Raw genomic sequence first — 21,924 nt, 5'->3', positions numbered from 1 at the left:
TGAACATTCTATAATAAAACACAGTACTTAACTGAGAGAAGAATAACCCAATAAATGATCATTATGAGAGAACTGATTGAGAGAAGGTCTTGGATTTATAGAAAAAAAAAGACAACTGTACAATGTCCAGTGTTTTAAGTCACAGAATCTGAAGACACTGTTATTGGGGTGCTGAGATGGAGATGGCAGGTTAAAGTGCTGGGCTTTCAAATTCACTTTTCACAGCATTGAAATCAAGTCAAACGTCAACCACAGCACTATGAGCTTGGAGAGGCCTGGTCAGCTACAGATCCTGAGCAGCTACTTGTACAGAATGTCATAGTGGCCTGGCCGGTAGAGCAGGAAAACCTTGGGGGCCCCGTCCTCAGGAAAGATGTGGTGGTTGACTGTCCCTCCCTCCCCACGGTCCATGTACTCCACCAGGATACACACATTGAGCGCCTGAGCTAGAGCTATGATGTGTATGTGGTCACTCTCCTTGGACATTGGCTCCACCTCCTGGTCAACAAAGAGGATGACGCTAGTAGTTCCGAACAATATTTACAACCAAAATAAAAGTATTATATTCAGCTGTATGTAAATGTGTGGACACTTAAAATTTAAAAGTTCAATTTTTTGTTGACTTCATCAGTGAAAATAAGAACACGTTAAGTCATGATACATTTAACAAATAACAACAAATAAAACAAATGTGGCCTGTGCCTAAGTTAGACACACAACGTGGTCATTTACAAAACGACAAATCTATTTGTGTTCCATGTAAAGGATTGTGCTTAACTTTTATAAACTAAACAAAATACCATTTTCAAACTTTTATAAATGCCTGTTTATAGCAATTAAAGTGAGAGTTCCTTTCAGAAATGTATTTTAAGCTTGTCTAATTATCTTTGTTATACTATAACAATTAGGATGTTGAAAACCACAGGCACAGGTCATTGCAAACTTGCCTGAAAGCAAATACAATTGTCATATATGTCATGTTCCTGACACTATGGCCTACTGTAATATATAAAGAAAAATAATGAGGGAAGTTTAGCAGCCATGTTGAAGCAGAATTTTGGTCCAATTTTAGAGATGTTTGTGTCGTAAGTATAAAATAATGAAAGCTTATTACAGCTTAATCAAATACTGAACACCATATACACAGATCAACCATAACTTTATGACCCCCTCCTTGTTTCTACACTCACTGTTCATTTTCTCATCACCACTGTCCATAGGAGCATTTTGTAGCTCTACAATTAAAAACGAGAGTCCAGCTGTTGCTCTGTTTACAGTTTTCACTCTGTTTTTCAATGGTCATCAGTGACACTGACATGGTGGTGGTGTTAGTTTGTGTTGTGCTAAAAATGAGTGGATCATACACAGCAGTGCTGCTAGAGTTTTTAAAGCCCTCAGTATGACTGTTGGACTGAAAATGGTCCACCAACTAAAAATATCCAGCCAACTTCGTCGTGTGCCTGGCGTCCTGTGTCCACTGATGGAGGACTAGAGGACGACCGACACAAACTACAGCAACAAATCAGCTGCTGTCTCTGACTTTACATCTACAGTGAGGACCAATAAGGTAGGTGTATCTAATAGTACCAGCACAACACACCACCTCAATGTCAGTGTCACTGCAGCACTGAGAATAATCTACTACCCAAATCACACCTGCTATGTGGTGGTCCTCTGAGAGTCCTGACCATTGAAGGGTGAAAAGGGGAAAATAATGTATACAGAGCAATTAATGGATCATTGTCTGTAATTATAAAACTCCAACAGTGCTCCTGTGTGGTCAATGGAACTCAGAGAATGGACAGTGATTGTAGAAACAAGGAGGTGGTCATAATGTTACAGTTGATCTGTGTATTAGCCAAGCGACTCAAGGTCTCATTTTAAACCACTAATAATAATTAACCACTAATAATAATAATTAATTTGAAATCCTCCAGTAGAATGGCTTTACATTAACGTCTGGAAGGAGGTAAAGGGGTAGTAGCTCCCTTACCTGCTGGCAAAACTCTCGTACAGTGCGGCCACCTTCTATAAAGTGCTGGAAGAAGTCCTCCTCTCTCTGCAGGTAGCCTGAGGTAACCAATCGCAGATACACCACCAGGTAGTCCGATAAACTCTGCTCGTTGAAGGAGTTCAGCAGCTCACCTACAGATGGCTGCTTATCACACGCTTCAATAAGGTCCATGAACTAGAAGCAAGAGGTTGGAGAGGTTCTGTTTGATACTGCAATACATTCCTTGTTCCTCCGAGTACTGTTCTGTCTGACCCAAGAACTAAATTAACTTGCCATGTGAACACTGAATCTCAAGTTTGCTCTGAAAAAAAGAGGGATATTCACATAGATCCAGTTTAGAGAATGTAATTATTATAATGTGTCTTTAGTGTAAATCTCGTTCAAATCCGTATTCCAAAAGAGTTTGGATATATGTCAAATTCAATAAAAACATGGATCTGTGATTGTTGATTCTCTTTAACATTTATTTAACTGAAAACATTCATTCATTCATTATCTGTAAGCACTGATCCAGTTCAGGGTCGTGGTGGGTCCAGAGCCTACCTGGAATCATTGGGCATAAGGCGGGAATACACCCTGGAGGGGGCACCTGTCCTTCACAGGACAACACACACACTCACACCTACAGACACTTTTAAGTCGCCAATCCATCTTCCAACGTGTGTTTTTGGACTGTGGGAGGAAACAGGAGCACCCGGAGGAAACCCACGCGGGCACAGGGAGAACACACCAACTCCTCACAGTCACCTGGAGCGGGAATCGAACCCACAACCTCCAGGTCCCTGGAGCTGTGTGACTGTGACACTACCTGCTGTGCCGCCCTAACTGAAAGCAACACACAAAAAACAAAAATGGGCAGCAGGCTGCCAACCACTTCAGCGCCCATGGTGAAGTTTGGGGGTTAGGTGAAGTCCCTCTGGTTTTCAGGTCACTTCCCTAAGCTTAAGCCCATGGCTGTCCCCAGTTTCTTATGTTTTCACGAACAAACATGATTGTATTTTGTATGCCTTCATGCAACACACTCAAATATAAAAAGTTCCTGCAGGCTTATTGTGGTTATATTTATCACAGTAGCATGACCGTTTATCAAGAAGGGCCATGAATGCGTTCAAAGTCCCATTCAAGAGTGATTTTGCCAGATTTCTCCAACTTTCACATGAACAAAGACAGTGTTTTGTTTACCGTGTTGTGAAAATCTTCAATGGTGAACTCTGTGAAACCTTCGTTCACTAGGTCCTGTTTACTCTTGGCAGCAATGGCTTTGAACCTGAGGACAAGCATAATATTCTGACATTCTATATCTAAGGAATACACAATTTCTAGAAGAACTGCACACACCTGTTCCTTTAAGTAAATATTTCTATCACAGGTGTATCACAACCCTACACACACACATACATAGTATTAGCACTGATAGCACTGATAGGAAAGGACACACTGGATCAGCCACCCATGAGTGTGAATCCTAGAGGAATATACGTTTCTCCAGAGAAGTAGACTGGTATCTCTTACATGATGGAGATGGAGCAGCATCAAATATCACAGGGATAATTTGCAGTACTCTATACCTAACTACTAATCATTCAGCTCTATCTGACTTCACCTACTGTCTTGTGGTGAAGACATTAAATGTATAGTCTTCCCAGAATGGTCAAGTGTGTTACTGCAGAATTTCATTTCTTGATTTCTGAGATATTGTACATGAGTAAAAACGTTTTTTTTTTCTGAGGATTACCTGTGCAGTTCCTTGTTATCATCCAGCAAAGACTCCAAGTATGAGAACCCGAATGCTCTGTAGAAGCAGTTCCCATCGGGTCGTGTCTTACGTACTGATGAATACTTCTTTTGCAAATCCTGTTTATTAAAAAATGATATTTTGTTAGTCAAACACTGAAAAAAGATCAATACTTGTGGACTACACAGAAATATGCAACAAATTCTTACCCTTATTTTCTGCTGGTAAATGGTGTCATCATCAGCATACTCTTTCTTAAGTACAGCTAGATCCTGTCGATCTGATACAAGAGGAATACTGGTGGCAATCTGGAATTAAACAATGATCAGCTGATTTGCATGCGGAGCAAAGATTTACCTTCTTTTTCACCAAGCTTTTATCATAACTCCACGATTAACACACTGAATGTTAGTTAGAGAACAGACATTACCTCTTGCTGAATCCGGTCTTGTTGTGCAATTATAGCTTCATCATAGGCAAGACAATTCAATCCTGTCAACAGACAAAGCTAAACTGAGTGCTGTTTGTAGACACAGGACCAGAAATGATATATATGAACTGGTTTGTCAAGCATTTAGAATTTAGATTTTAAAGCCCCTATAAAATAGGGGTGTCAGGCTGTGGCCACTGAGGATTGCAGCACAGGACACATTTATGCTGAATCACTCCAACTAAACCTGGCCATTACTAAATGAGTTAAAGAATGTTTGAGGGTAAATCATCAAGCTGTATTCAACAGCACTGCGGAAAATACTTCACCAACATTACGTCAAGATTAATATAACCATGATAATTTTCTTTGATCCATTTTTAACCAGGTTTCTATGTTTTATACCTGAAGGAACAGACATTTTTTAGAAGTGAAAGGAGAGATGAGAGACAGTGTTGTGTCTGAGTACTACCTGGGACAAGATAATGGAGAAAGTTGAAAAAAATTTAATATTAAATCTAGTTTTTGAGGGGATTGGAAGTTTATATAAATTGTATAAATGGGAGCTGCTTAAAAGTCTGTTAAAGGTCAAAAAAGAAAGTAATCTACTGAACTGAGAAAGCCAAAGAAATTTGAAAAGTGATCCGAAGATGTATATCAAGTTTCAATACAGTTTGAAGAGAGTAGTCAAATAATGATTGTGTAGTGTTTTAATAGACACTTTTTTAAATAATATGCCCTTTCTCACCTACTGGCTCTGCATTCAAATTTGCATTAGCATAAAGATTTCTGATCCTAAATTCTCACACAAAGTTTGACACAATCTTTCTTTAGAATAAAACAGTCTATAAATGATTGAATGCCTTACCTTCCTGTCAACTACATCACCCTCAGGGCCACTCTGATTACCCTGCCCCATGCATGCGCACTGCATGCATGGAGACGTGCGCCTGAAGACACAGGTATGTGGAAAAGAGAGATGTAGGGAGAAGGCTTTTGAACATGTCCTGATGAAGTGTTGCATGTTTTCTTATATGTAAATTACACATGAGGTAAATTAATTGTGTTGGAAGGTGAGGCATTGAGCTCCCCTCTGTGTGCCTTGTCAAGTCACATCCATATTCATGTTATATTAATGCAGGAGGTGGGATATTTTTAATTAGCTTACTTCTTAGCTTACTTGTTTTTGTACCTCACAAATCCCGCCTTGTGAAAAACTTCCTAGATTTCTTCCTTAACCATATAAGTCTGGTCTGAAATAAAGCTTATCTAGTAGGAGAGGAGCAGGATAATTCTATTTGACTACTCAGACTTCAGGCTTACGATACCCTGCTAACTCTGAAATCTTGGTTACTAGATAACTAGATAAACTGAGGACTGTCCAACAGGATATATACCTTATCTCATTTTGTATTGATTTGCTGCTAAAATACTGTGTGTTTGAGTAGTGTAAAATATTCCCAATATCCTTTACATATATTGACTGCAAAAACTGGGAAGGAAAGAAATGTCCCTACCAATCATCAGTTAAAACATTATGTAATTTTATGAGAAATACATATGTATTGTAAATTTCCCCCCTGTAGGATTATAAAAGGATAACCTTATATGTAACATGTCAATTACTTATAAGGGTGGAGAAAATGTCTTGAACTCTACACCTTCATTTAGTAAATATGAATGTATGAAAATCAATTAGGCTAGTCCTCACCACTTGCCTACAGTTTCAAAGCCTTAAAGCTATATGAAAGTGTCAAACAAATAAATACAGTGGAATTTGAGTTCCTAACCTGTGTTTATTGATAGTCAGAAAACATGTTATTTCTCACTAATTCAAGGAAAAAGACCGTTGATTCCCCCCCAACGGTGTTCGGAAACTCTAATAGGTGTCTTGTCTGTGACGTAGATGGTGGACAACAACTCTAGAGGTTGCACTTAATTTAATGCAAAATGACGAAAAGGTGTGTTGTTATTGGCTGTAATAATTCAATGTACAGTGAGACATCTGTGCACAAATGACCCAAAGATCCCAAAATATCCAGAAAATTGACTAAATTTGTCAACTTTAAACGGGCACTTTGGAAAGGACCATGCGCTCACTCCGTTATCTGTAGCTCATTTCACTGGCGCTTTTCCAACACTATGGGCATGTAAGGACCCCAACGAAAGGTGTTCAAGAGCCTCTGTAACATGGAGGTGAAGAGGGTAAGGACACTCACTTCGCCTGTTTTAGTTGGTGTTAGTTATCGTTAGCTTGACTCGCTAAACTCGGGGGCTCAGATTATACTCGGCTACGTAGCTGCATTACGGAGGTTTATAGTGTCGGAGGAATTCGAGTTCGACTTCGGTCACATTTAAAGTTTAGAGTTTAGCTTATTGCTAGGCTATTGTCATGAATAATGTTGGTTATTTAGCTATCAGCTAGATACTGTCATAACAGTCAGTCATAACGGTGTTTTACCGCGGCGTTGTTCAGCTGTTGTCCACCAGTGACGTCAGGATTGCGTTCAAGAATTTTCGTAGCGAGCTCGGGTTTTTCCGTCAATTTAATAAAATTGTCAGTTTTAAAGCAAATTAAGCTGCTACTTTCATTTTAATCCATACTTATGTCAGTAACTAAATTAATGTGAAATATTCATGGAGGTCCGTTAAGTGGTGCTTAGCCTTTAACTCCGTGTGACAACATTTGTCGCGTAGGTCTGTGATGTAAGAAATCTTAGCTGTCTGACTGTTTATATGCTTATGTTTTTGAAACCCTGAAACTTCAATGTGTAAATGCTTAGCCATGTCACTGGTGGCTTATTTTGCTTCAAAGCAATCAATCATAAGGTGGGCTTTAAAACTGATTTTTTATATCATCTTACGGTGTATATCAAATTTTACATCAAAAAATGTAAGAATGTTTATCAATAACATGAGCCCTTTTAATGAAATGCAAAAAACATCACTTAAATCAATTAAAAAAAAACAAAAAACGAATTACATAAAGACTATATTCGCTTCTAACTTATACAATGGCACAAAAAAAGACAATGTACAACGAGGAAAGTTGCAGAGCATGTAACTGGTAAATGACGATGTAAAGAGTACATTAAATGGTTAAAGCACAGCCTCTCAGAAAATTATGGGAAAACGCTGAACTGAGGTCGGCGACGAAAACAAACAGCTGTGAGAAAAAAAATATGTCTATCGAGTGGCTCCTCAATCGCATTATTCAGCCTTCAGACTGTAAGGCAAAACCACGGAGCTCGACCGAGGCTGAAATTCGTTCGGGAAACTGTTGCTACTGAAATACTAACGTTAACAGTGGGGCTTTAGCAAGTTAGCTAGCATCCGTGGAGGCGCTTGACGCTACCGGATCATTACAGTATTTCTGCGTTTAACGGTAAACAAACCCAAATTGAATGGCTTCTGTAAGCTACATTTAAGACTCCGACCTTAACCAATATATATATTTTTAATCCTCACCATCAGCTTCTCTCTGAGCCACCCCCTCTTGTTGTTCTTCCTCCGCCATGTTGTCTGCTGTTGTTTCCTGTCATGTGGCTATAGGCAAAGGCAATTCCGGAGTTCACAAATAGTTTATTCAGCTTTCTCTTTTGGAAGTTCAGGTTTGCAAAAAAATATTGCAAATTCGGTCATCTTTTGGTCTTTAAATTTAAAGTCAACCTTTTCTATAACCAAAACACGGATTTGTAATATCAAAGCCTTTGCTATTTTGTAACCTCCTCAAGCTACATTTTTATGACAATGGTGATAAAAATATTCTCTACCGCATAGTGGTTCAAGCCCAAAACACACCTTTTGACACAATTTCAGTGTTAAATAACAGTTTATTTTTAAGAGTGTAACAACATCCATTAGAGGAGAATCACCCATTACAAGTTATTATTAAGCCCATTAGCTGACTACAACAAATTGTAGTGCTGGATGTAGGTAAAACGGTCTCATGGTGAAGAGGTAGATGGGTGGCTCAAGAGTCCATTCTTGTGGGCTGAAGAAAATCAGGAATGTAGATATCTTTTGGACCATGACAACAGAATTTACTACTGCCTCTTCTTGTAGCTCTCCAGATTGCTCAGCACCCATCCAGATGGAACTAGGATGGCCACAGAAAACACAGCCAAACCTACTGTGGTTTCCTGCAAATTTATAACAAACACAATCAGGTCACATGTTTAATCCCCCATGGACAATCTTACCATCATCATACCTATATATAATAAAAAATAGTTGGGTCCTTAAAAAGAACACAAGGCATTAATTTTACCCTACAATTTCGATATTTCACTGATAGGTAATAGATCGAATAAAGACACTGTTTGCTACCCCAGGATCTTTTTCTAGAAGACAGAAAGCCATAAGTTACCCAGAGCTTAAGAATTTGTGCATTAGATTCAGCATTAAGTCTCAAGTTCTGCTCAAAAATCACATTTGGATTTAAAGTTCTGATTAGAAAAACTGCAACATAATATTTTGTACCTAGAAATTAATCTCTAAGGATTATTAGGGAGTGACTTAAGAGAAATGGTAAGGGGAATAGGGGCATATTAAAACTATTGATATATTAATGTGGAGGTTCCCAAAATGGGGCACACAATGTAATTTTCAATAATAATTCCAATGCAAAAATGTCACTTTTTTTAAGTTGTAGTTTACAAATGTTTGAAATTACAGTGGATGTTTACTGGATATTTATTCCCTTTCACTGGTAATTGATGAAAGGGCGCGTGTTTTGGACAATTTTGGGAAGGTAATAGAAAATGTTCTCTCCTTTTATATATGTGAAATAATGTAATAATACAATGACACCACAGAAATCCGTGTGGAACAAAGTTGACTAAATTTGGTGGAAAAAAAATCTAGGCTAAAACTATGTTTAGTCTAATTAACAGTAAGTGTGCCGAGATTAATAAACAAACTACAGCGAAAGCTGATACAAACCTAACCGTTTCAGGACTAGAGAAAATTAAGCATTAAACTCCACATTTACGATATTCAGATATTTAAAATAACGTTAGCTAGTTATCACTGGCTAGCTTTATATTTTTGACTTTTGAACTGCTTTACGTCCTTATACATAATGGCGGAAATTATAAACGGAACGTGAATTTATTGTAGACATAACGATGTTGTAACTTTAGTTGTAACCTAATTACTTCAAATATTGTCTATTTTCCTAGCCTCGATTAATGACCTTTACACGGAGTGTTGCTATGTGGCTAAGCTACATCCGGACCATTTCTGCTAGGGCTAAGAGTCTTTAAGTAGTTAGCTATTTCAAATGCCTGACGTTTAATATAGTTGTAAGTATAAAGTCTGTTTAGCTGTCGATAAACAGATACTGTGATGGTCTCCGGTCGCGTTTCAGTTGAAGATTAAATAAACTTCAAACTGTTACTGAATGCTGTATGTAACGGCAGGCCGCAGAGGGTCATACTCTTTCCACTCACCGCGGGGCCCATGAGGTGTTTAGCCGGCTTCGTGGTGATGTTTGCCCGCTGGGTGAGGGATGTTCCCTGCATAGCCGCAGTGCTGCGGATCCGCGCGAGTCCCCGGAGCAATCCAGACATTTCTCGGCTTCTTCGGCAGAGTCCAATATCTGACACAACTACAGCGATAAGCTTTGTGGAGGACAAGAAGAGAAATGGCTTCTGGGAAACTCGAGAGACAGGGGCTTGTGGGAGTTGTAGTCAATATCTCAATATACGCCGACAAGCCACGACATTTAAAATGACGTCCTCCTCTTCACGTAATATAAATTTGCACGTTGTCATTCTAGAATGACCTAGTCCATCTATGGTTCTGTACATTTTGTTTGCTTCTTTCACTCTGTTCTTCTATGGAATCAGATTTGTGCCAAAAAGAATCACACAAAAAATCATCTCAAACATAAAACTTATAACTTGCAAACAAAACATCCTCTCTGAGCTCTGAGTTCTGCCCGTGCTTTCTGAGTTTTGTGCACGGTCTGCACGAGTTCTATGCGCGAGCTCTCTCTCAGTTTTGTGCGCCTGATCCCTGAGTTTTGCGAGCAGTTTTGGCACAAACCTCTCGCGTGGGCGGGTTTTCTCAGGGGTGTCTTCCCATTGGCTAATGAATTTTTAAGTCCAAGTTATTTTGTACTGCGCATGCGTACCCCACGTTGCAGCTCAGCAGTGGAGAGACACAGTGGGTATTTTACATAAACACGAATGCTCTGTGATTTACTGTTTTAAAACGCTGAAATACCTGCAAAGTCCGACGATATCAATGTAGATATTGGTAGTTTTGTCTAAAAAAAATTACTGTGAGAACAAACCTGTTTGTCTCTCGTAGATACTGATCTGAGGTAAATGCACAGTGATGTCTGTGATTACTTTGGATAAATCAGAATCAATGAGCATTTATTTCTGTTTATTTGTAAATTATTTTTATATGAGTGCTTGAGCTCCTGTTCAGAATCCCGTGTGCTAACATACTGAACCTATTCCACAACGACTGTTATGATTTAAAAGCTCAGATTTTATTTTGATGATCAGAGTTACTCTGTTTTTAACACATTTCATATGTGCATTTTGTGTTACATGAGGTCGGAGAAAAGAGAAACATGACAATAAGGAGTGTGAGAGATGTTCCTGTTCCTTTAATGAATGCAAATTTAATAAAGTTGTATTTAACGTCTGTAAAGTCCATTGTCATTTTCGCATTTTGTGAGGAAATGTGAATTATTCATTAAAAAATTCATCATTATCAGCAATCAGCATTAATTATAATAATAAATATTATTAATATTAATAAACAAGAACAGGTGAAGTGACAAAAAATGTAAAATATTCTCATAGTATGCAGTATTAGCAAAAAAGGGCTATATGTTTAAATATTAGGATAGGGGAAATTCTATGAGAGCTATTCAGCCTGATATTCGGCACATGCGGAGTCCCAAAGCCAAATAACACACGCACGCTGCAGTGCACTGAGTTTTCACTCAAAATCTCATTAGCCAATGGGAAGGCACCCCTGAGAAAACCCGCCCACGCGAGAGGTTTGTGCCAAAACTGCTCGCAAAACTCAGGGATCTGATACAAATAACTCGGAGTGCTCGCGCACAGAACTCAGAGAGCACGCGCAGAACTCGAAGCACTCTCGCACAAAACTGAGAGAGCACAGGACTCAGAGCTCACGCGCAAAAGCCATGAAGCACAAATGTCAGAACTGAATATTTTGTTTGCAAGTTATAAGTTTTCTGTTTGAGATGATTTTATTTGTGTGATCTTTTTGGCACAAATCTGATTCCATATTTTTTTACGGTCGGTACCCCCACAACCACCGCAGATTATGACGTGGCGATGATGTGTTTGTTGTGCTGAAATACACTACTGAAAATCTAACCATTGAATAATGAGCACACAGCACCTTCTGAGAATGTTGGGTTTTTTTTCATATTTTTTCCATTTGTCTTTTTTGAGCATTACTTTTCCGTATTGAATGTCTTTCCGAAAAAACGCAATGTGATCAAGCGCCTGCTGAACAGAATAGTGTAGCTGTTTGTGTATGAAACATAAATTCTGTATTATTAGAGAATTATTTTTTGGATGAAATACAGCATATTTAGAAAGAATTTTTAAAAGGCTTAATTTATTTTGTCTATATATACATAACATACAACAAATAAACAGTCCTACATGTAAAAAATTATTAAATTCAGTAGTTCAAAAAAGATATAATGATTTTTTTTTAATACCTGAACTGACATCTGTTTCATCTATTCATGTGCTGTTAATAAATTGTTTTGCAAATATTGAGTTTTACACAATACATCAGTGGATGTAACTCTACATTCAAACTGAGGTAAAATAAAAACAGTTCAGCATATCTTCCCATTCCTCTGATATCGTCAGGAAACCTGCAGTGCACAATCACTAGGATCTGTGTAAGTGTAAATGGAGGCCAGCGCAGCTGAAAAGTGTACACCACAGAAAGGATGCTCACAGTGGACTAAGGCACAACTCAAACAGAAACAGATTCCCCCAGTGGAGTGTTGACAGGGTCCTTTAGGACAATTTCCTCCTTCTTTGATGAATTCTCTTTTCTTCTGAATCTCCTGATTAAAAAAAAAGTAAAAGATAACATTTAATATTTTTGTATAATAATAAAGCTTTTGATAATTCCAGTATTTCTTTAAAGGGTTAAAATATCATTATCTTATTAGAAAAAAACACTTCTACATTCTCCTCACCCACTAAATAAACACAAATATTTATTTGAATCTGCATGTAATGAAAATGAAAAATATACTTAAATATTTATTGTGCTTTTCCAGACTTACCTGTCCTCAGCATCTTTGATAGTGTCTGGAAGCGGAGAAGCTAAAGTCTCTGGGAGGAAATAGGCAAAAATGCCACTCAGGATTGGAGCTCCTCCGTAGATAAATCCTGGAATCCATGCTACAGCCTCCCCCAGCAACAGAACCATAGGAGCCACCATAGCCCCGATACGAGCCATCATCGACACCCAGCCCATGCCACTCTGCCTGTAAGATTCAATATAATTAGCCTTCTCTACATGAGTGCATTCCTAACATTCTAGTAACAAAACACAAATTAAATAATCATGCATGTCATCACTGCCAGAAAATAAACTTGTGTCTCCAAAACACTAACAGAGGAGACAGAATAATATATATTTTTTAGTTCAGCATGACATTGTATTTTAATGCATTGCAAAGAGCAGTCATTCAAATGAAAATTACAAGGCTGAAATGTAATTACAAGGTTTTGTTCCAACTAGATCTGATACAGTATGAAAATGTAATATGATTATTATAGTGACCATATTGAACACAAATTAGCAGCCCTATTCAGACCTAAATGAACAATACATTTTTAAGCTGTAAAAGTCATCCTGTGAAATTAAGATAGTAATCATTTGTATTAGTTTTTGTTTAACAGGTAATCAGTATCAGTAGTCATATGTTTATTAACCTCTTTTATTTTTTTTGTGCGGATATTTGCTGCAAAGGCAAAATTGAGATCCCTTTTTAAGAGGCATGTCTATTTCAAATAGCTTTTAGAACACACTTAATGTTGGTGGCAGAATGTTACCAAGCTCTGTTTAAGGTTGAGAGAAGTTCTTCACGGTTTAATGTGGGGGAAACTCACGCTGATATAATTATTGCGCCATTTCAGGTGGAATGGGCTGTGAGTTTGCAATTCTGGTTAAAATATGTTCATTAAAAAAAATAAAAACAGCCTTTTTTTAGTCTTAAAATGAAAACAATGAATAAACCAACATGCCTTTCTACAGCCACATATGTGTTTACAACAGAATCAGCATCAGTTAGTCCAGTGGTTAGTCCAGTTAGTCCAATGGTTAGACCAAGAATCACACAAATCAAAATCTACGAAGTACCACCTATGAGTCTTACCACAGAAACATGCGCCCCGGTTCTTCCTCTGTTCAGGCATAATGCAAAGTCCTGCTTGAATTTTTGCTTGTTTTTTCTTTTACTGGAAATGTACATGCTTTACACAAAATTGTTTTTTAAAAATTTCTAAAATGTAAAGAGCGAATACAGATACAAAAAAAAAAGGTTTTACATAATTCAGAGGAAGTTTTCTCATCATTTGCTAGCTCCCCAATTTGTTTGTGCACTGGAATCATGTCTAAAAAAAGATCTCTGTCCAACACACTAGGCTTCTTTTCTCTTGCTCTCTGCTCACAGCAGTGGAATTGTTTAGATGCCAAACTTTGAAAAGCATGAAAAAGAGGATATTGCACTATTCCTGCTCCATACGTGGATAATATTGACTTACAACCCCAATTTCAATGGAGTTGGGACGTTGTGTAAAAGATGAATTAAAACAGAATACTGTGATTTGCAAATACTTTTCAACCTGTATTCAATTGAACACACTACAAAGACAAGATATTTAATGTTCAAACGGATAAACGTTATTAATTTTTTGCAAATATTCACTCCTTTTGAATTTGAGGCCTGCAACACTTTCCAAAAGAGTTGGGACAGGGGCAGCAAAAGAATGCTCAAAAAACACCTGTTTGGAACATTCCACAGGTGAACAGTTTAATTGGAAACAGGTGAGTGTCATAAAGGGAGCATCCCCTAAGGGCTCAGTCATTCACAAGCAAGGATTGGGCAAGGTTCACCACTTTGTGAACAACTGTGTGAGAAAATCGTCCAACAGTTTAAGAACAACGTTTCTCAATGCACAGTTGCAAGGAATTTAGAGATTACATTACCTACAGTCCATAATATCATCAAAAGATTCAGAAAATATGGAGAAATCTCTGCAAGTAAGCGGCACAGCTGAAAACCAACATTGAATGCCCTTGACATTCGATCCCTCAGGGAAACTGCATTAAAAACCAACATCATTCTGTAACCACATGGGCTCAGGAACACTTCGGAAAACCATTGTCAGTGAACACAGTTGCCATGCAAAGTGAAAGCTATATATCAACAACACCCAGAAACGGCGCTGGCTTCTCTGGGCCCGATCTTATCTGAGATGGCCTGATGCAAAGTGGAAAAGTGTCCTGTGGTCTGACGAGTCCACATTTCAAATTGTTTTTGGAAAAAATGGGCCAAAGAGGAAATGGACTGTCCGGATTGTTATCAGCACAAAGTTCAAAAGCCTGCATCTCTGATGGTATGGGGGTGTGTTAGTGCCCATGGCATGGGTAACTTGCACATCTGTGAAGGCACCATTAATGCTGAAAAGTACGTACAGATTTTGGAGCAACATATGCTACCATCCAAGCAATGTCTTTTTAAGGGATGTCCCTGCTTATTTCAGCAAGACAATGCCAAGCCACATTCTGCACGTGTTACAACAGCGTGGCTTCATAGTAATAGAGTGCAGGTACTAGACTGGCCTGCCTGCAGTTTAGACCTGTCTCCCATGGAAAATATGGGGTGCATTATGAAGCACAAAATACAACAACAGAGACCCCAGACTGTTCACTAACAACTGAAGTTATACATTAAACAAGAATGGGAAAGAATTCCACCTACAAAGCTTCAACAATTATTGTCCTCAGTTCCCAAACGCTTATTGAGTGTTGTTAAAAGGAGAGGTGATGTAACAGTGTTAAACATGCCCCTGTCCCAACTCTTTTGGACCACGTTGCAGGCCTCAAATTCAAAATGAGTGAATATTTGCAAAATAACAATAACATTTATCTGTTTGAACATTAAATATCTTTTCTTTGTAGTGTATTTGATTGAATATAGGTTGAAAAAGATTTGCAAATCGTCGTATTCTGTTTTTATTTAAGTTTTAAACAACGTCCCTAATTGTATGGAGAGAAAAAAAAACAGACCGAAAATGCTACAAAACTAAACAACTCAAGTTACAAGTTTCCGTGGTAATTCAGTCAGTGAATTAAAAACCAAAATTTGCAAAAAAAGATTTGTTCTACTGTTCAAACAAGTAATGTGAACATCCTTTTTAATAAAGCAATATGTATGGTTTGTGAAAAGATGATGAAGATTAAATGGGACAGGGGTGTCCCATCTTATCAGTAAAGTGCAGAGTTTTCTTTTAAACAAACCACATGTTCTTGTGATTTATTGTTGGAGACATGAATGGAATCAGGGGTCTGATAAGAGGAATCTGCTTATTTCAAATGAAAACCTGCAGCTGCACAGGCCTTTTACAGATAAGTTTGGACACAAATGATGTGGATGATGATGATAATAATAATGAAGGGAACAATTACCGGATCACTGTGGGATACAATTCCCCTGAATAAAGGTAACAGCAATTAAAGGAGGCAGCCAGACAGCCCTTTCCAATCACTGCCAGACAGGTGCGTAGTGTTTGCAGTTCTAAACATGCACAAAAAAGCAGGCATTAGAGCAAAGCACTGCAGCACAGAGCCACATTCAGCTTCACAACAGCAGTGAACCTCCTCATGCAGGAGTAGATTAGAATAATACATAATTATAACGTATAAGACTCATTTATGTAATTATGCAGATGCTGCAATCAAGGGCATCTTACCATTTTAATCAAGTAACAAAATTATGTGAATGTAGTGTCAATAATCTTATAGTGTAGAGACTCTCATTGGTATAGTGTGGTATTCTTTCTCAAAACTGCGACCCAACCCCAAGCTAGTCACCCTAACACTAATTTAAAAAAGTATAATTAACGTCTAGTTCCTAGAACAGTACTACTAACATTGGCATGCGACATTGTTTTCCTCACCATATGGTACCAGCACATTAATGAGGATCATAATGCCAGCCAGTATGAGTGATACACACTGGGACATTCTCCGTCCGACCATACTCATAGACACTGTGACAATGATTTTGGCTGGAATATCCACGGCTCCAAAGATCACCTGGATCAAATAAATGTTCACCCCAAATTTCTGTAGGTCCATGGAGAGGCCATAGTAGGCAAAGCTTGTAGAGAACCTAGGGGAACACAACAGTTAATTAGCAGTGAGTTATACAGAATCCCAAATATGAGAGAAATATATTTTTCTTGACTTGTTTTGAAGACGTTGTAGTTCAACTGCTCTTTATCCCTTAGAATGAAATGTTATTTAAGATTATATTAGGGTTATTTGGACTGACACATTTTTAGCATAAAAAGGCAGAGTGAACTGATGTAGGATAAGTGGCCAATCATATGCAGTTGTGTTCATGAATATGACCAACCATCACAAACAATTAAAATTCAGTTTTTGTTTCAGTTGTTTTTGTACTTCACCTCTACATTTGGACCATGTGGATTGAGGAATAAATGGTACATTTTGATAAACTGGAAGTAGCCCCTTTATGGAACTTAGCTATGTGTGTGAGGTGAAATATGTAAAGAAAAGTGGAGTGTACAGTGACTGACCAGACTGCAGAGAGGCAGATAGTGATGGTTCTCATTACAGGTGTCCGCATTAAATCTAGTGCATTATGAGTGGTCTGTGAGCAAGACATCTCTTTCATCATGGATTTCTGCAGCACCTGCACCGACACACACACAACAAAAAAATCACACATAGACACTTATGGAATGGTTTGGAGATATCTAAACTAGCATAAACACGTTCCCTGTTATGATCATCACCTCTAAATTGATCTTGTCCCCTTCAGTCTTTTTGCAATTGATGCGAGCCACAGCCTTTAGGTTTTTGACTGCTTGCTCAGGCCTCTTGTTCAAGACCAGCCACCGCGCAGACTCCAGGAACCACCTGCACGAATGTGAAAGTACCTTTACTGAAATGTAGCAGGTTGTAATATTTGTCTAATCTTTGCCACAAGCCTTGTATTCTGATGTTAAGCACGTTTACAACTTGGCTGTTTGGTTTTAGGAAAAACTATTCATTCATTCATTCATTATCTGTAACTGCTTATCCAGTTCAGGGTCGCGGTAGGTCCAGAGCTTTCCTGGAATCATTGGGCGCAAGGCGGGAATACACCCTGGAGGGGGCACCAGTCCTTCACAGGGCAACACACACACACTCACACATTCCCTCACACACTCACACCTACGGACACTTTTGAGTCGCCAATCCACCTACCAACGTGTTTTTGGACCGTGGGAGGAAACCGGAGCACCCGGAGGAAACCCACGTGGACAGAGGGAGAACACACCAACTCCTCACAGACAGTCACCTGGAGCGGGAATCAAACCCACAACCTCCAGGTCCCTGGAGCTGTGTGACTGCGACACTACCTGCCACCGTGCTGCCCGGAAAAACTATTTATTTATTTATATTTTTTACCAATGTTATAGTCACACATGTACACCTGTAGCATGATGGTTGAGAATCTACAGCTCTTTATTATATGTAAAATAAACTTGTGATCTCCTGATGATAGGTCCATGCACTTAATGATGCAAATTGCTATCATCTGGAGAGGACAATCCACTGTAAAAACTCAGACATGTCCCTTTGCCCATCACTTAGCTATAAACTAGTCAATGTAGACATCAAAACATAATTATTTTAGCAGGACCTTGATAATAATCACTGGCCCAGCTTCACAGAAGAAACATGCTAGCATGGTGTCATTGGGAGACCTAGCTAATGATTGTGGTGCTTACCATGAGTAGAGGAAGAAGACATAGAAAGGCAGTGAGACAGCCAGAGTGAGCCACCGCCAGTCTCTTATATTATAAGCCAGTCCAGCTAAGATCAGTTGACCTGTAGTGTAGCAATAACCTGTGCATGTCCCTACCACTGTCCGCACGTGGGTCGGGATCCACTCCACAACTACAGGTGGAGCAAAGTAAGGAGTAGAGTCAGGACAATATTGTCATTTTCACAAAAAATAAAAATAAATAAATAAAATAATTTAAACCCTGGGATTTTAAACAGTTGGTGTATTAATAACTTTATAAACTATATATATATGAATGAGTTCTTTCTGACTGGTTACAATGTGGGAGAAATACATGCAAATATGTCTACCAAGTTTATGGCGCACCCACTATGGACACTGACATTCATGTGTGCACACACAATCCAAATCTACACATTAAAAGAAATTTTGACACTGGAACAGCTGCACAAATCTGTGTGTGATAAAACTTTACTGAACATAGTCTTGGTGACTGGATGTTCATGAGTGTGGGGTGGATACTCACTGAGGGAGAAGGAGTTGAGGAGGGTGCCTGACAGCGCCATGCCAGAAAAGAAGCGGAACAGACAGTAGAGAGAGAAGGTGGGGGCAAAAGCAGTGCATGTACCTGACACTCCCATCATCAGGTTTGTGATGAGAAGCAGAACACGCCGGCCGAACCTGAGGCACACACACAGGTCATAAAGATATGGCCTCTTAATGTTGCACTCGTTTAAAACATGGCACTTCATTTCTTTATAGAATTTCTTCATTGAAATTCTTCATTTATATTCCTTCATTGAATATGAAGCGCAAAGAATAATGGTCAGTAATGCCACACAGACTTGGAGGTCCTCTATTAGTAAAAGGACAGAGAGAACTGGCCACCTAAAGGATACAGTATGGTACTAGTATGGCACAAGATGATGCACAGCAGTTTTAGTGTTTCAGTGTATATCACTTTGTATCGCTTCCAAACCAATGCAACAGGCTTGAAATTCACTAATGGTTTTAGGCAATGGTACTAACTTCCAACCACTGCACTGGAGAAGTGTCCCCCAAATTCTATAGAATCCTTAGGTGGTCAGTTTTACATCACTCATCTTTTACCAACATTTAACCTCACCATGACTCACTATATTTCAATATTTGAAGCTATGATCATTCTTAACCTCTAATAACTAGCTTTATTGAATATCTGTATTTGTGAATTTATGCATCAGTGAAATGCACATAGGATTATTTTCATATACAGTGAATCATGTCTTGATTTCCTCCATGCCTCTTATGTTAAGTAATACTTTTTTTATATTTAGCTCTCAGAGAAATATGGAATTAAATAAGATTACGGCAACTAACACTAATACTCAGAAATCAGTGTTAGCCTAGTTTCTGTATGCTGATTTAGACAGATTAGCCTAGAAAGTGATCTTTGGATGACTGTCAATGTCCTACGCATAAAAGCACAGTAACCCCTACCTGTCAGACAACCCTCCAAAGACCACTGCACCCACAAGCACCCCTCCCATGTAAATGGTTTGTGCCATCTGCTTCAAAGACCGGTGATCACAGACCAAATCCCACTGTAAGAGATGGACACACAACACAAAACACTAGGCTGTATTTACTTTGGATTTTTACCACTCCAATCAGTAGATGTGCTGGGACATGCAAGACAGTTAATACAATGAATAAATATTGTGTTAAATATTATGCCAATTGTCTAAGTGCAACCAGGAAGGAAGACCGATTCTCAGGCCCAAGGAGAAATCAGAGAAACAAAGAAACAGAGTCAAAGATTCTCTCTATTCTCTCAAGTTTATTGAACAAAATCAAGTCATATATATATAGGACCTCAGTCACGTACACCATCAGCATGTCTCATTCCTTTAACCCAAACATTCCCTTATTGGTGCCTCATTATCTCCAACTTTATAGTTGCCAGGAAGCCTACATAATTTAGTAAGAATCAACCAAGACTAATCAAACCCCATATATATTATGACATTAGTTATTATTAATCATTACTCATTAGTGTTAATCTGCATTTTTCCATTACATTAAATAACGCCACTTGTGAATACATGTCTCTTAATGGGCTCATGTCCTACATTTTTATTGCATTTCTTAAAATATTTAAAAGATTCAGTCACTCATTTTCTTAAATAATTTTACTTCACATTATGAAGCAGCCATTCAACTTTTCTGTCCAAATCCCAAGGAACATCAGTTGGACGACAAATTAAATAATTGGAAAAATAAATGAATAAATGGCTTATTGCATGTTTAAGGCAGCCTTATATATAATTTTTCAGATAATTTCTTGTGTCCTACCTCAGTAATGATAGTTGAGGTCATCTCAGTCACGTTGTATTTCCAACCATCCACACATCCCTGCATCTCAATTTCATTCTCCTGCACCTCCCAATTGTCTGGCTCATCATTGGAGCTGTTTGTAGGCAGCAAGTACCACTGTGGGTGGACATAGCGAGTGCAGCACTCAGGCCTGCCCTGTTGGTTCAGTGGTACACTGACAAGCAGAGTGTCCTCAGGGCTTAGCGCTGGACCTGAGAGGTTGGCATGGGCAGCGCAGTAGTGTGGGGGTACAGAGGCTACAAAATTCTGCAGCAGGTTGTGGCTGGCCATCATGAGGATAGGCAACGCAGCCAGGGTCACATGGAGCACCTGGAAACGGCCAGTGCTACCCACTTGCTCCAGCAAGTCTGCAAACGTCATGGTGCAGGCACACAGTAGATAGATTCCCTGAGTTCTTCTGTCGCTTTCTGAGGACTTGAGCCTTCTCTGGATGTTTGGATCTCTGTCTCAGGATTTATTCTGAAGTGTCTGTGGAAGCACATGAATTCAATTAAGATGGTAGATCTTTGGAAAGAAAAATGTATCATATCATACCAGAAGTTTAGCTGAGTTGAGAAGTTTAGCATAGTTATATTACATTAAAATTACAGAGGAGTCTTTGCACTTCAGAATCTGTAAAAGTTTATAAAATAGCAGCTGGAAATAGTCAAGAAAAATGAAAGAGTATATCTCCTTAAAATCTCTGTGTATTCTCCTAGACAATCATGAAGGACATGGAAAGACAAACAAGAGGTTTTTGGTTGTCATATATTTCACCTGAAAAAGTTGTAGTATTGCCTTGAGTTTTAGTTGAGATCTCAGTAAAGTCTCACACTGTGCTCAGATTTGCTGAGATGCTTCTCAGTTTTGATACTATTGGCCAATAGTCTTTCAAATCTCCTCTATGCCAATTATAACTATTTTACAGAATTTTAGAGGAGTCTAAGAAGTCTCATGAGATCCAAGCTTTGGCAAACTTAAGCAAATTCTCAGCATTCCAGTTTTCTTATGTGTGATCAGCTTCAATATCTCTAATGACAGTTACTTTTTATAAACTGGAAAGGTGTAAAGTTAAAGTGTGTGCAAATATGTGAAATCCAATTTTAAGCACATTAGAATTACATTGCCTGGGCTTCCTGGTGCTGATGAGGTTCCAGAAGTTTTGGCACTCGTGGTGATGTAAAAACCCTCCTGGCCTCATTAGAGTCCTTCGTTGAATCAGTAAACGCAAATGTCCAGCAGCAGTGTGAAAGGAGCCAAAAGCGTCATCACAGTACAGTAGGTCAAAACAGATGAAGATGTAAATCAGACAAGCC

The 21,924-nt window shown here is 38.6% G+C and overlaps 3 protein-coding genes across 3 annotated transcripts; all 3 read right to left on the bottom strand.

Moving 5' to 3' along the window:
- Positions 1-3: 3 nt before the first annotated feature.
- On the bottom strand, positions 4-7,867 carry otub1a (OTU deubiquitinase, ubiquitin aldehyde binding 1a). Its single transcript, XM_066646205.1, has 7 exons — positions 7,648-7,867; positions 4,180-4,241; positions 3,959-4,057; positions 3,750-3,868; positions 3,197-3,281; positions 1,994-2,188; positions 4-498 (listed from the first exon to the last, which is right to left on the bottom strand). Exons 1-7 carry the CDS (start codon positions 7,694-7,696, stop codon positions 301-303), a joined length of 807 nt encoding a protein of 268 aa, XP_066502302.1. The 5' UTR covers positions 7,697-7,867; the 3' UTR covers positions 4-300.
- Positions 7,868-8,079: 212 nt separating this feature from the next.
- On the bottom strand, positions 8,080-10,118 carry cox8a (cytochrome c oxidase subunit 8A). Its single transcript, XM_066646207.1, has 2 exons — positions 9,633-10,118; positions 8,080-8,321 (listed from the first exon to the last, which is right to left on the bottom strand). The coding sequence occupies exons 1-2, from the start codon at positions 9,750-9,752 to the stop codon at positions 8,226-8,228; spliced, it is 216 nt and encodes a 71-aa protein (XP_066502304.1). The 5' UTR covers positions 9,753-10,118; the 3' UTR covers positions 8,080-8,225.
- A 2,365-nt stretch (positions 10,119-12,483) lies between these two features.
- slc22a6l (solute carrier family 22 member 6, like) lies at positions 12,484-20,989 on the bottom strand. Its single transcript, XM_066645163.1, has 9 exons — positions 20,588-20,989; positions 19,733-19,836; positions 18,780-18,934; positions 18,237-18,405; positions 17,256-17,379; positions 17,037-17,152; positions 16,392-16,606; positions 15,901-16,009; positions 12,484-12,691 (listed from the first exon to the last, which is right to left on the bottom strand). The coding sequence occupies exons 1-9, from the start codon at positions 20,987-20,989 to the stop codon at positions 12,484-12,486; spliced, it is 1,602 nt and encodes a 533-aa protein (XP_066501260.1).
- Between the last annotated feature and the right edge of the window lie 935 nt (positions 20,990-21,924).

This window comes from Hoplias malabaricus, chromosome 15 (genome assembly GCF_029633855.1).
Source record: "Hoplias malabaricus isolate fHopMal1 chromosome 15, fHopMal1.hap1, whole genome shotgun sequence".
In the NCBI taxonomy this organism is placed as follows: domain Eukaryota; kingdom Metazoa; phylum Chordata; class Actinopteri; order Characiformes; family Erythrinidae; genus Hoplias; species Hoplias malabaricus.
This window is presented reverse-complemented; position numbering and strand designations above follow the sequence as displayed.